Source organism: Anarhichas minor, unplaced genomic scaffold (assembly GCF_050575085.1).
Source record: "Anarhichas minor isolate MPS153535 unplaced genomic scaffold, ASM5057508v1 ptg000067l, whole genome shotgun sequence".
Lineage (NCBI taxonomy): Eukaryota > Metazoa > Chordata > Actinopteri > Perciformes > Anarhichadidae > Anarhichas > Anarhichas minor.
The window spans coordinates 4,970,257-4,986,254 of record NW_027466513.1 but is presented as its reverse complement, the minus strand read 5'-3'; the positions used below and the strand labels follow the sequence as shown (position 1 = coordinate 4,986,254).

The 15,998-nt window shown below is 41.4% G+C and overlaps 1 protein-coding gene across 1 annotated transcript in view; it reads left to right on the top strand.

Moving 5' to 3' along the window:
- The window catches only part of LOC142934188 (multiple epidermal growth factor-like domains protein 11), a 95,702-nt gene that overhangs the window by 8,261 nt on the left and 71,443 nt on the right, over positions 1 to 15,998 (top strand). Inside the window, exons 4-5 of the mRNA XM_076078629.1 lie at positions 582 to 682; positions 12,875 to 12,967. Coding sequence (XP_075934744.1) covers positions 582 to 682; positions 12,875 to 12,967 — 194 coding nt within the window. The remainder of the gene's footprint in view (positions 1 to 581; positions 683 to 12,874; positions 12,968 to 15,998) is intronic.

Here is a 15,998-nt window from a genome sequence, read left to right as displayed (position 1 = left end):
TTGGTCTAACCGGTTTGCTGATCAGACCCCCAGTGATGGGGTTTGCACTGGCTGAATTTGAGTTGCTACAGACGCTGCCTGGAGGTCCAAAGTGGTCTCCTGGCGCCGTGGAGGACCAAACAAACATACAAGCCGTTCTTCTGGTTTCCTCCTCTTTGTATTTAATCCGATAAACAAACTATCTGCACCTTCAACGTGACAGAGCTCAGCTTCTTCCACCTCTCGTGGATGCTATAGTGACTCACTACCACCTCTCCAGGTCACAAGTGGTATTACAAGACAGGACGGGCCACGGCTAGCTGCTTAGCATGCTAATTCCAGGAGATAATCTCTGCCACACAAAACATAGACGTCTTTGACATAAACGTCAACACTGCAACCTCAGTCTGTTGATGATTAGTTCATTTTTCAAAAATGTTTTTAAACTAAAATTCTGCACGGATCTCACAACCATTGCACCTTTAAGTGTCTCTCACTATTCAGAAGTATCGTGATGTTTATGTTTGTTTTTATAATGCAGCACCACAAATGCAGTTGTATTGTTTTAATGGACTTTGTGTGTGTGTGTGTCTCGTGTACAGGATCAGCTACAAGACGGCGTACAGAAGAGGTGTGAGGACGATGTACAGGCGCCGCTCTCAGTGCTGCCCAGGCTTCTATGAAAGTGGAAACCTTTGTGTTCGTAAGTTGCGTCGATTCCTCTTTTCTCCTTTTGAGCTAAACACGATTATTTATGAATACAAACTAGACAATAAGATGATGTGCATAATTGTAGTCTTTAACAAATAGGGTTTGTTCAATTGTATGATAAAGATCATTTAATTGCTCTTTAGAATTTCTGCTTCTTGCTCGACAACATGAAGCAAGTACGACAAGTACAGCAGGCTGCTCGTTGCAGAATCTAAAAAATACGATATTAACATCCGGTTTCATTGCACACGTACAGAGAAGTTTCACTAATGATCCGCTCTCTAATGCACTCAAAGAGAGGAAGGTGGTGCATCATGAGCCTTGTGGTGTTGCTAGGATTGTGTTTGCAGCGCGAGATATTTGTAAGAATGTGGACCAAATCAACTGAAAGACTGCTGCTATCACTACCTACATTTACAGCTGCATTCATCATTATTATTGTGTTTCTTTGTGGTCACATAAAGGCAACGAAACAAGCTAAAAACACAGTCAGATAGCGTCTAGATTTCTCATTTCGAGTTGTGTCTCCATCCACCTGACAAATTCAACATGGCTTTCTTTTTAGCTTTGGTTTGGGTTCATTTCCTTCATGCGCTCGTCTCTGAATGTGTCTGCTGTCTACAGCTCAGTGTGTTCATCCGAGCTCTCTCTCTGGAAACGAGGCTGACTGGAGAACAGTTGTGAACCAAAACAATTAGCTCAAAGTGTGTGTAGAGACGAGAGGAATGATTCTCTGTGGGTTCGTCACTACCAACCCACAGTTTTTGAAGGCTAAACGCTAACAAATATGGACTGAAGCAGATATTTTCTCAGATAAAGATGATGGAAATGACGCATATATACATACATGATTCATCTGTCTTTTATAAATACTTTTGGACTTTACAACGCGGCGGAGTTTCTGGAAATGTTTGGATCACATGAGTCTGAAACAATCGCAGCCATAGCTGGAATCTATCATTTTACATACAGTACAATATTACTACTATTAATGAAGCCTGCTCTCTATCTGCAACTGTGCAGAAACGTAATCAATTTAACAAAAAAAGAAGCTGCTCAGCATCAAATATTGATTTTAAATTTGAATGTCAGCGTTATGAATGAAGCTTCCAACTATTCGCTGCAGCAGACACACAGTTAACTCATCCATCGCTTTCAGAAAAATATTGATTTGTGCAGTTTTTAACAGTGAACAGCAAACAAACAGATGTGTCAGATGTGTCTAGTTATAATAGATGTAACGAGAAAACAAGGCACTCGTGGCAGCCAATCACAATAGAACATTCTCCACCGCCGTAGTTTAATGAGACGTGAACCCAAAGAACTGACATAACTCACCTTATGCCCAGAAGAAAGTAATAATCCACATTTAATCGTCAGCGTATAACAAATGTATCTTATGACCACTTTGCTTCTTGTTAAGGTCTGAGCTGCTGGAAGACACACAGCTCTTCATTGTTCTGTGTAACTGACAGCAACACAGATCTGAGCTGGAGGTGTGTGACATAACAAAGATATAAAGACCGAATAAATGAGTTCACATTCGGACTGAGCGGCAATTTAGCTTTTTATTCATGAGGATTTATCACACGGGTCTCTTCTTCTACATGTGAAGGTTACGGTGTTCTTCTAATGCTGTGAACTCACATTGTGTTTGATCAAAAGGCAATAAACACAAAGCCAGCGCTGTTGTTTCCTTCAGACGGCACTAACTCCAGAATACAGAACGTCTCTGCAGCAAACAAAATCATTTTCCTCTGAATTGTTATTTTCAAACTTTTTTTTTTTCATTCACTTGATACACAAAGTTTTCCAGGCTTGTTAAAATGTGCAGTGCATCTTGTGGAACAGTGATTCAATCTTAGTCGTTATCTCTTCACTTTGCGGCCGGGCAGTTATCTATAAATCTGCTGCTGGAGCTGTCAGAGGCACATCAATCCGGCTCCGGCTCAAAGTGGATCCATTGCTGCTCAAAGTTTTACCACAGAGAGCTTTGAAATCAGCGTAAACAGAAGGAAAAGATAGAAACGTGAAAAGCTCCAAGCAGGTTTTGTTCTAACATGGAGTTAGATGTCTCTTCACACTGAACAACCTCAGCTTCATTCTGCAGATATGTTGTTTGAACACCAGCGTGTTCTCTGGTAAACCAGCCGATGGCTTTCTTCCTTCACTTTGAGTAAAAGAGGCCGTTTATCTCTGTGCTATTGGTCCCATCGGCCTCATGAACAGATGAGCTTTATTGGGATGTGATGATCTGTAGTTGGAGAAGTTGGTCAGCGAGATAAAAACACCAATATTTCTCGACACAGTTCTTTTATTTTGAAGCTCGTTTTAATTTTTCTTTCCTCAAAGCCAAAGAAAAACACAAGTCTCACATCAGACATCAGATGATTAGTCGGAGCAGATGAGACGGCAGATGTTCAGTCAGAGATACGACACAAACCTGTGACTCTTTATCCAACTGTAAACCAGCCTTCAGCTGCTGTTCTTAATTGTCAGAGAAGCACTTCTCTCACATATCTATTTATCTCATCACATCTGATACGACTCACAAACCGTCCTCAGACTATTAGAACGGTTGATTTAGGCTGTTTTTTATTGGGTTTTATCTGCCGCTGTGTCTGTGTTTTTAATACTCTGAGCTGCTTGGACACGTTAACGTACTTTAGTTGTTGAGTTATGACCGACATCCCTTAAACATAACGTTAAAATGTCAACAATGTTGTTTTATGTTATGCTCCGTTAATCTGAGCTCAGAAACTATTTATCTGAGAGCTTCTCTTTATGAATTTATGCACATAAATGATGCTTTTTCTCCATGACTGCTGGGCTCATGGTGACATAGTGGATATATTATATTGAACTGTTGTTTTTCCTCATGAATACTTTGAATATTACGTAGCGAAAGAAATTGCGTGATCAATCAGTCACATTGTGCTGAACAGGTTAAGTTGTATTGTTATATCTACTCGAAGGCTCCGTTGTCGGAACCAAAAAGACAAACTTTATTACTCCTTTCAACCTCGACAAAGATAAATATCCACTCCTTCTGTTCTTACCTTTCACAATAAAAGCCCTAGACATGTGATATATATCCTAGGCAAGTATTTCACATTTAGGTGCTGTGTATTCGTCAAACTCCCGCTGTGTGAAGGCCTTTAGGCCTCGTCTGCACCTGTACAGATGTTTTGGCCTCTCGTCCACACACAAACAGAGATTTAGAAAACGCCTTCTAAGGTGTAGATTTTTAAGAACTCTGGTTACTTTCTTCCTGCGTGGACGTGTAAAGTCACGTCTTAACATAACTGAGGGTTTCACTTCAACAACAACCAACAAAGATCAGTGAAGCAGACCTGAAGTAAACCTGCAGACTCTGTTGGTTTGTGGACTGATGTTTTGAAGCCTCGAGTTCGGCGCTTTGGCCGTCGCCATCTTGGCTTTTTGCAACCAGTGAACAGGAAGTGACCATATCTGGACTGAGGAGGAGTGACGTAGAGACGCCGTATACGTCTCTGGTAGAGACCTGTCAATCACCGTGTAGCCCCGCCCTAAAGCATCCCCTGCTTTATGGTCTGTTTGACTCTAAATGGACCATAATGTACTAAATGAACATCATGCTGTATTGAAGAAGACTTGAAACTAGAGATTGAGACCATAAACTCATGTTTACAATGTTTACTGAGGTAATAAATCAAGAGAGAAGTAGAGTCATTTTCTCATAGACTTCTATACAACCAGAGGAGTCGCCCCCTGGTGGACACTAGAGAGAATGTTTTTCTTAATTAATTGTATTTTTTTCTCACAAAATTCTAAAAAGGGACCAATAAGAGTATCAACAAGGAACCGAACCGATAGTGTATTGATGAGAGTACTGTATCGATAATATCCTAACAATAACCATCCCTAGAGTAGACGAGGCCTTAAAGTTCCACAAAGAGTTCTTAGTTCCTCCAAAGCACAGCTGTGGTGAACGTTGCTCCATGCCGGTACAATATTTGCGTCTGACTTAAATGTGTTTTTTTCACAGACTCCACAGGAAACGTTAGTATTCAGCGTCTCACGGAGAAAATAAATGCACTTGTATCTTGAAAGGACACGTAAACCTCTGTCCTCTTTTATTTTGCCTCCAGCCAGTTAGATTTAGTGTAAGCACATCGGCTGTTTAGTGTGTAACGGGATTAATCTTCACAGAAATGTTCAGGCTCAGACTACCAGCTGGTTTTCATGTGACAGCGGTTGAAGTCTTGTTGGCAGTAAAATAAGATTCTTATGCTCTTTAGAGAACGAAAAAACAACAACAACATTCTCTGTTCTGTCCGTCCACCTGCAAGCAAACACGCGCAGATAAAAGTGAGATCCTGAAAGTGAAGCGAAAAATCATCATTCAAACCGGACAGAAAACGATGTTTTGTGAGAGACGGAGAGAATTTCTTCCCTTTCCTACCCGGTCGTTATCTCATGCCGGTATGCCTTCCCCGATCCGGCAAAGAGAAATCAATTATCCACCCTAGATGGTAAATTGTATGGGGCAGTGTTGCCTTTTCTTATTGAGGAGAGAGGAGCTGAATGGCTTTTCCTGAGGGGGTTGAGGAGGGTAAATAGGAGCGCATTGTGTGTCTTTATTCAACATCTGCTTGTAAACAACTTTATTAGATTCCCCCCCGGGGGGGAGGCCGAGACAAATAACCCTCGACTCTATAGTGTAGCTCGCTCCATCGCACAAACACACCACACACACACACACACACACACACACACACACACACACGCACACACACACACACACACACACACACACACACACACACACACGCACGACCTTGCGCTCCCGTTGGTCGAGTAGTTTGAACGCCGGAAGCTAATTCCTCAATGTTAACTAGACGCCTGCCTGGCTGGCCAACGTTAACGGGCTGGGACAGGTCTTTTGTTGTGTGATATACACAGACTGAGCTAATTCAGAGGGGGGGGGGCTGCTAATTTGATTAGAAGTCTTTCCTCTTTCTGTGTTTCCTGGCTGTTTGTTTTTTTGAGCACGCTCTGTTTTCCATTTCCTGTTTATCTCTGTATCTTACATCAACATGTAATCACGTGCAGGGTGTCGGCCATCATTGGGCTCTAAATGTTTAGGTGAGCCCCCTGAATTCAGCACATCCTTTTGTGGTGATGTTCTCTGTCTTGCAAGCGGAGAAAAGCTTGTTTGTTATTTTTTCATCAGTGCCTGAGGACATTTAATCTCTTGTCGGTATGATTCCTCCCTCAGTTTCCCCCTTTTTCATTCTGAGTCTCATTCTGTCCTCTTTTCTTCCTCCCCTGGATCCTGAATGCTTGTCTGCGTCGTCTCTCTTGAACCCGAGCAGCTCGGCCGTCTGTGACCTCGTCACCCACCGACCGGCTTCAGCCTTTAACCGCCTCCCCTCTCTGTCACCCACCCAAACCTCAGCACATCTGATATAAATTACTGCCGGAGTGTGATTTCTGATCACATCCTACAACAACAAAAGAACGTTCATTCTGTAATCCCATCATTCCAGCTAATGCTGTTTCTCTCTTTAATTTCCTTTTCTTTTTTTCACGTCAGTAATGCACAATATCATACGCAGTATGAGTGTTTATTTCAAAATATCTGAAGTTCGTTCAGAAGTCTAGACTGCTATTTATACTCCTCCTCGTACAGTACATGTGTGGGTGTAGCGGCTCAGAAAATATACTAAATAACATAATATGAATCAGAATCTCCATGTGTCTCCACAAAATTACCACCAAGAGACACAAAACAACTACAAAGACACAAAACAACTACAAAAGGACACAAAATTACTACAAAGGGACACAAAACAACTACAAAGAGACACAAAACACTAAAAAGAGACACTGGAAACCTACAAAGAGACACTGGAAACCTACAAAGAGACACAAAATGACTATGGACAGATAAAACAACTACAAAGAGACACAAAACAGCAACAGAAAAGGCTAAACAACTCTGAAGTCCAGGGGCGTATCGTCTCATAATCCGTCCACTGGTGGCGATCAGCTGCGTCGACAGTTTCACTCAGAGATCAGACGCTGGAGAAAGATGTCAGATGTGCTCTTCGCTCCGGCGACGCTCACACCTCCGCTCTCATTATTCCTGCTGCAGCAGATCAGGAGATTAAAGAGCACTGACGAGACAATAGCTGGAATTAGGCAGCGATTATTTCATTTGATATCTATTCATCTTTTTGTACCCGTTGCTGATGTAATCCTCCTCGTACAGTAGCTGCTTATGCTCCAGTCCACAGGATGAAGGGATGAGGCCCCTGTTTAATGATTCATCAAGAGCATGTGTCTTTGGCTCTCTTATTAAAAGCTGTATTTGCAGGCGTTTACATTTTTGTGTCTCTCTCTCTTCACTCATAGAAACTATTAATAATAATGTTTTATCTCTTCTAAAAATGATTGATCAGTTTGTCATAACTGTTCATTTTAAGGGAACACTTTATGCACAAACTAATCATTTATACATCAGTTACTCGTCACTTGTTACCTTGAGTTGTTGAAAAAAACGTAGTTTTTCTCTCCACGGCAGATGTGGAAAAGTCTTGATGGATTGAAGTTAACGGGGGCCTTGTTTAAACAACAGCTTAATATCACAACAATTCTGTGTACGTTTGCCAAAGAAACGTCAATGTCGCGGAACGCTCACGGGTCTGAAGTTGGGAATTCAACGGGGAAAATGTCGGACCTCCAAATTGTCTGGAAAAAGCTGACAAGCACACTTCCTAAAACGATTCCTTTGACAAAGACAGTAACCGTTTATCTAATAGTGGTCTTGACAATCTTGTGATGTAAAACTAGTTGTAGTTTAGTTTTGGTACCACGACAGCTAGGTCCACTTGTCCCAGTGTGGTTGCTGTACTTGATGGGAGCAGTGACCATATCTGGACTGAGGAGGAGTGACGTAGAGACGCCGTATACGTCTCTGGTAGCGACCTGTCAATCACCGTGTAGCCCCGCCCTAAAGCATCCCCTGCTTTATGGTCTGTTTGACTCTAAATGGACCATAATGTACTAAATGAACATCATGCTGTATTGAAGAAGACTTGAAACTAGAGATTGAGACCATAAACTCATGTTTACAATGTTTACTGAGGTAATAAATCAAGAGAGAAGTAGAGTCATTTTCTCATAGACTTCTATACAACCAGAGGAGTCGCCCCCTGGTGGACACTAGAGAGAATGCAGAACCGGAGGTTGCCGCCTGGTTTCCACCGTTGTCTCCTGGCAACAAGTCACCTTTCACAAGATGTCAGTAGGAGACTTCTCCTTCAGCGATACTTAATTGGACTCAATAACAAACAGAAAGCCGAAGGTAAAGAAGAAGGATTTATTTCTCTGTAGAGTTCTTTCCATAATGCTCTCAGACACGTTCTCCTTCCGTACCAGACTTCGACACAAAAGAGATACCGACCTAAAAATGTTGTTGTTTTTTGGTTTAAGGAGTGGTTGAACTAAAATTGTTCTGCCCTCATGAAAACGAGTGCAAACAAATACTCATCACACTAAAACACACATGCCACCGGTGAAATACACCGGTTCACAATGAGTGAATGTAAAGCTGTCAGTCTCACCCTCCTCCCGTATAAATCTTTACTCGGTTTGCGGTGTGCCAAGTGCACGTGGCTGCGACGATTTCCTGTCCTGATGCACGAACAAAGCTGTAAAATGTTAACACAGTGCCACTATAAATTTAGAGAGGACGGCCCCTCTGTGGCTCAAGCACCTCAAGACCCATAAAACCTGGCTGCACCGAGGCCGGTCTAATTCCTGGACCCACTTTCCCTCCCTGTTCGCTTACTGCTTTGCAACTTTCAAATCTCAGCACTTGATTTGTAATAAATGGCCTTAAAACACAGCTAGCGTGTGAAAAAGTGCAGGATTAGCGGCTTGCATTGAATGTGCATCCTTCCTTCCTTCATGCGACGTTCATTTGTCTCTTAATGCGAGTCGGGCTCCCGTTTCTTTCCGTCAGAGACGACTCAGCTGCACAAACAGAGAGCCGGAGCAGCAGCAGCACATCATATCTCTGTGATGGAGGAGCTAAAGTCTCCAAGCTGTCAGCCCGTCTTCTCCCGGCTCAGTCCCTACCTGATGTACGATGCAGTATTCATGCTGCCATACACAAGTGATCCTCACCAAATGAGTTGCAGGGGATGTTAGATAAAGTTCTGCCTTTTTTTGAAGAAGTGGCAGAGAGGATAATAAAGCTGTTTATCATCTGTGCTTTGATTTTTTTTCTTCATTCCATTAAGTAATCTTGGGCTTTTAGTGTGACGGGTTAAATTACCATCTTTATAGTTTTTGTCTTCATTCGAATGATTATTTTTGAGCTGTGGGACTCTTAACAATTACTGCCTTTTCCCAGCATGCATCAGGCATCGAGTACACCCTGGACACCACTCTGACTTCTTTTAACACTCTCGGCTGTTCGCTTGGCAACCTCAGAACTACAACAATATTCTACTAAGTCACCGAGCTCTCGAAGAGATGTATAGACTTTAATACATACAGGAGACGAGGAGAAGGAGCGATGGGGGACACGTATAGGGAAGCAAAAAGACGGCAACTGGGGATGATGAGGGTCATGGTGGTGCCTTTATCCTTAAACCACCAGGGTGCCCTCAGTCTTGATGCTAAGCTAAGCTAATTGTCTTTTGGCTGAAAACAATGGCTGGATTTATCTTATAAATATTCAAGCTCTCATGTCTGTTATGGGTGAAGCCAGAGCCAAAAGACAATTAGCTTAGCTTAGCATCAAGACTGGAGGCAAGGGTCTCTGGTGGTGGTTGAAGGATAAAGGCACCGACCATGAACCACAACATCCCCCATCGCTCCTTCCCCTTATTTCCTGTCATCTTTCTAATATCGCATATATATATATATATATATATATATATATATATATATATATATCTCTTCTTCAAAAGTATCTTCTTCAAGTTCTTCTCTCGTTTGTTTAATCCGCACACAAACACAAATATTGAAATGACAATTAGGTGTTTTACAGGATGATTCGTGCTGCAAATTTAAAATGATATTTCTTTATATGGCATTGATAAGACGTTTTACCTAAATGTACTCAGTATTTTGCAGATGCTAATATTTCAGTCCCTGCTCATGGATATTGCTACCAGAAGGCCTCCACTGAAGCACTGTTCGTCTGTTTTTAATGTGAAAAATGATATGAATAGAGATTTCTTTTTAAGATTTACCTTGAACATTTACACAAACATTGTGTGGATCAATGCACATTCAGTGTGATCAGAGTACTTTATACACAGTTATACTGTAAATCCTCAGGTGTTACATACATACAGTATCGTACATAACATGATGTAAAAAAAAAGGACTTGAGTATTTTGTGGTTTCTCTTTGAGAGCTTCTCAACATTTGTGATGCGATGACAATAAATGTGAGTGAAAAAGTCAAGTTTAATATTATTCAAAGTCATTTTAATTAAAGTTTAACGTGTCGAGTCTTTGAAGTCAGCGGGAGTGACGTTGTCAGATTCACTTGCGTGTCGTTAGTCTTTATTGGTTTCTTTGTTTTAGTCTCTCTGCTTCCTCCAGGCTCAGTACCATTTTTCCCGCCTTTCTTTCTCCTCTTTCTCTCTTCACCTCTCCTCCTCTTCCTCACCCCTTCTCGCTGCACAAGATAAGGACTCCGTGAAGACGCTCTGCAGCTCTGTGAGAAACACCGCTCCATTCATTATGCTGCGATAGCGCCCGTCTGTTTTGGACCTTCAGATACGAGTATGACAGCTCTCCACTGTACGGTTGCATCCTGATGAAATATTACACCGGTCGGAGGAGCGTAAAGTGAAGAGGAAGATGTCGGTGCTGCCGTATCTGTTTGTTGGTAGAAAGCAGATAGTATGTCAGGAGACTGGAGCTGATTTCTTTAGGGCGACACCGATTACATAAATATTCACCGGCACTCACGATGTACTCTTCCTTCATTAATATGTGCCTCATTGATATATTATATTGTCAAGCTACAAACAATTGAAACATTTTCACAGCATGGCCGAGATGTGCTCAGATAACGGACACTTCACTTCCTCCACCAGTGAAGGCCTTTCTATACCGAGTCATTATTCTAGTGGCCAAAGAATACGCACTGAGTTACAAAAACCTTCTTTCTTTTATTTCAGAGAATGTGGGAACCACAATATTAACCAGGCGGCGACATCCAGTTCTGTAGAGTGAAGTCAAAGCTTCATGTGTTAAAGCTGCATTCTCTCTAGTGTCCACCAGGGGGCGACTCCTCTGGTTGTATAGAAGTCTATGAGAAAATGACTCTACTTCTCTCTTGATTTATTACCTCAGTAAACATTGTAAACATGAGTTTATGGTCTCAATCTCTAGTTTCAAGTCTTCTTCAATACAGCATGATGTTCATTTAGTACATTATGGTCCATTTAGAGTCAAACAGACCATAAAGCAGGGGATGCTTTAGGGCGGGGCTACACGGTGATTGACAGGTCTCTACCACGGTAGTCCGTCTACTTTTTTTCGTTTTCGTCTGAAAACTTTAACCCTTACAGAGTGTTTTCACTTCATTCAAAATGTCTTATTCAGCGTTCGGTTGTACTTCACCTTCTCGTCTCACTTATGATTGCAAAAAAAAACAAGATGGCCACGGTTAAAAGGCCGAACTCGAAGTCTTCAGAGCAGCAGTCCACAATTCAACAGGTGACGTCACTGTGACTGCATTCACTGCAATAACCCTAAATATATATGTTCCTCTTGATCACAAAGATCACTGCTCTACTGTCACATCTGTGAGCGATGTTCTTGCCGCTGTAAATAAACGCACATATTCTGCAGGGACTCCTGTCAGTGCTGCTCACTTCCTGTTTCCTCTTCCAATAAGCCGGGCCAAACCGTAAGAGAGCATTAAATACATTAAGAATTTACTCCGCTTAACTTCATGTGAATCATGCGAGATAATGTTAAGTTCCATGATTACAAAGCATTATTTTAGATGATTACACCCGCTAGTTGAATCAATAGAAATGTTAATGTTTCACATCGTTCAATTAAACAAAGTAATACAAATAAATGATGCAATAATCACGTCATGATTTGTTGTGTTAGGTTCATGGAACCTCTAGACTGTGTGGAAACCGCATGTAATCCAGCCTCTTACACAAAGAGAACCGGTTTCAATTATATACAAAGCATTTAATACCTCTCATGCTAAAACAATTGCATAGTGGAGTACATCATTTACAGTTACACCGAATATGACCTGCTCACCCCAAAAGTCGTTACCACCCACCCAGTGGTACAGGAGCAAGAGGCCGGAATTTCTTTATCCCCCGCCTTACATAGTTCAAAAAACCTCCCATAATGTCCGTAGTTCCTATTGGCTAAATCCAGTTGGCTCCTCCTCCTCGCAGGACCCTCGCACGGGTATGACCTGTAATTGCCTGTCTAGAAATCTATCTGTCCCTTACTCCCAACATACTATTCTTTACAGTTTAAAACATTCAATGACTGTCTTTTATGGCTTAACACTTCTATGGTAAACATTCTATATAAAGATAAAGATTTGCAACTTTTGGCAAAAACCTTCACAAGCATAGAGCTAAAGGTGCTACAAATTCTACTAAGATACACTTCTAACTACAAATCACTTGTAACTACAAATTCTAAAACACTTCTACAATCATGAATCTTCTAATTATGTATTCCAAGACACTTCTAATTATGATTTCTTATTTATGAATCATTAAACACTTCTATTATAATTTCCTAAAACATAGTTCTAAACCCAAATTTCCTACAGTTGCTGGATGACTTTATGTTTAAATATGTAAATGAGGCAACATGTTATTAAATATGTGCTTCATGCTTTTCCAGAACATAAATGTGACCATTGTTTCATTTTGTTGACATATTTATGATATTTGTATCAATCAATCTCCATGTTTTTAGTGAGAACATGTGTAAATGAGTCTCTGAAGGCAGTATCTAATGGTAACGTTTGGTGAATCTACAGACGTAAATAAACAAAGTAGTAAAATAAATGTTTTAGTTCCTCTTGTCTGAAAGAAGACAAAAAATAGACCTAAATTGATCATTGCATGGGGAAGATAATGTTTAGGTAGTAAACTTTGTGTCCTGTTCTTCCTCCTCAGCGTTGTGCACTGAAGAGTGTGCCCACGGACGCTGTGTCTCTCCTGATACCTGCCAGTGTGAGCCCGGCTGGGGAGGACTGGACTGCTCCAGTGGTGAGTTCACTGTCATCGCGTGAATGTGGACAAACCATCATCACAGGGCTGACCATCTTTTTCTCACACATACATGATGGTCACAGCTGCCGTGTCTTTATGAACACAGTAAACATGACAGGAGGAACCGTGACATGAACTGATTTTTGACGCTTGCTTTACACATTTTACATCATCGGTGTTGAAGCCAGACGATCGTGATATATCGATATTGATATTTGAGATTCAAAAACTGTAAATAGTGACGCACCACCAAATATTAACTCTTCAACATTAACAAGCATTTAAACGTGGACAAAGTGCAACATTTTACAGTTGACAAATAAGCTTTTGCTCTCTGGTGGAGAAACGATGTGACGGAGAAACTGTTTGTCTCTGCTGAGACTTCTTGTTCCTTAACAGCAGACACATACTGTATGTTGGTACTGAAGTGTCTGTGATCAGCAGATATCGGCTGATAATATCAGGCATGGCGATGACTTTTTAAAATTTGTGTTAGACCCTTTTTACAGCTGGCGTCATCGAAAATGTGTGTTTTTACCCCAGACGGTGAATTTAAAACTGTTTGCAGCTTCAAAATATGTGGTTGTTACATGTTTGGTTGTCAGAATCGATATTCTAACAGAAGTTCTACAGAATTCAGACAGAATCACGACCGTTTCAGACCATGTTAACTGGGGACTTAAAGCCTAATGCATCCGTGGTTGCTCGTAGTGACCACAGATGAGTAAGTCGTGACGTCAGGAATTGGTTTGTGGACTGATGTTTTAAAGCCTTAAATTTGGCAATTTGGCCATTGCCATTTTGGATTACGGTCGTCTCCATCTTGTTTTTTTCCCAGCCAGTGAACAGGAAGTGACCATATCTGGACTGAGGAGGAGTGACGTAGAGACGCCGTATACGTTTCTGGTAGAGACCTGTCAATCACAGTAGCCCCGCCCTAAAGCATCCCCTGCTTTATGGTCTGTTTGACTCTAAATGGACCATAATGTACTAAATGAACATCATGCTGTATTGAAGAAGACTTGAAACTAGAGATTGAGACCATAAACTCATGTTTACAATGTTTACTGAGGTAATAAATCAAGAGAGAAGTAGAGTCATTTTCTCATAGACTTCTATACAACCAGAGGAGTCGCCCCCTGGTGGAGATTAGAGAGAATGCAGCTTTAACACATGAAGCATCGACTTCACTCGGCAGAACTGGAGGTTGCAGCCTGGTAGTAATTTACGTGAATGGTTGGCGTAGATAATAAACAGATGATCAACAATTACAATTGATGGAAGGCTTTTAGGACACCTTCATGTTCGGTTAAGCTGTTAAACACGACTACCACTGTCCATTTTAAAAGTGACTAAAGTCAAACTTCTGAGTCTCTTTCCTGGTGTTTGAGTTGGATCATCGAGTGACTTGTAGACTTTAATGTCTCTCCGGTGTCACGTTACACGCTAATACATGTTTAAGTCTGGACTAAATAAGGAGCCACTAGCTCATGTATTCTACCCGCTAACTAACAGCACACGGCTCTGGAAAGTTCATTTGTTTAAGTTGCATTCTATATCTTTGATGGTTAATTTAGCAACATAGCTTACATACCTCGTCATTGTTTACAAACTATAAAACCATCTTTTCATGTTTGACACCTTAAGACAGAGACTCTTAAAGATGGTTGAGATGATTATGAATGTGTAAACGTCTGCAGACACACACTCATGAACAGTCACACTCTGATGTGCACTAACCAGACCCGGAGCAGCGTTTACCGGGTGGTGACGAGCGTAATGATCACAGTTTCACAGAGTCGTCTGACGTTCACCTGATGCGGTGATAAAAGGAAAGAGCACATTTTTCAGTCGAGGTCAATCCGCAAACTCATTCCTGCAGATTGAACAACCGAAATGTTAAATGAGTGGGAAGGACATCATAATCTGCTTGTTTGGCTCAGGAGCAAAAGCTACGCTGGTCGTTCAAGTAGGTTTATCTTTAGGGCACGAGCAATTTATAAAGCTCTACAGAGAGACAGAAGGGTAGGAATGTAACACACACAACCTCCTATTTATTGTTAAATAAAAGAACATCAGTTAGAGCTGCATCATTCATCAAAGTGTTATCAAAATTGCAGCTACTGCAATTTCTTAAATCACAGGAGGCTCAATATTTGTTGAAGGTGAATTGGTTGATTTTAAATGAAATGTGATATTCTGGACTCCACATTCTACAAACTCCACGTCTCATTCTACAGACTCCACAGAAATCACATCAGAATCATTTTGAAATGTTTTTCTATAAAAATCTACAATAATGATGTAAAAGTTATCATTCGCTGTAATCAAACGCAGAGCAGGCAGAGTAGCGTGAAGCAGGCGTTTTATTAAACACAAAAGGAACAATTACCCACACAACAGGGAGTCCAAGCACAAGACAAGAGACGAGGGGGAAAATGCAGAGGGAAACGAGGCAGGGCAGGCAGACGGGGAAACCGGGAACAGGACGCGCAAACACGGGCGGGTAGACATGAACACAAACAATGACCTGCCAGTGAGCGACTGAGAGACAGGGGTTTATAAGGAGACTTGAACAGGTGAGGAGAGTTGTGCTGATGAGGGAGTGCTTGATTACTGATCAGGGACAGGTGAAGGGAGTTGGACTGGTGCTGAGGGAGTGGCTGAGAGGTAGAGTGAGGAGCTACAGAAAAACACACACAGAACACACAAGGCAAAGCCTGATCGTGACACCGAGTACCGTTAAAAATGTAATTATTCCCTCAATAATATCTATTTTATATTGCTGTGACAACATCTCCTTCAAACAACCGGATTCATTAACGTTTTGCGTGTCCAGTATTTCAGCTTTATCGAGGTGTCGATATCTGAACAACTCAATAAAAAGTATCGATAAAAGTAAACTTCGACCAGATTGTCGGCATCTTCCCAGTCTTATTCACTTCTTTCTTACTTTTGCGTTTCTGTTCATAGTAGAAATGCACAGATTATGATCAACAATGTTGAGGGCGGTCGTCTTGTTTGAAGA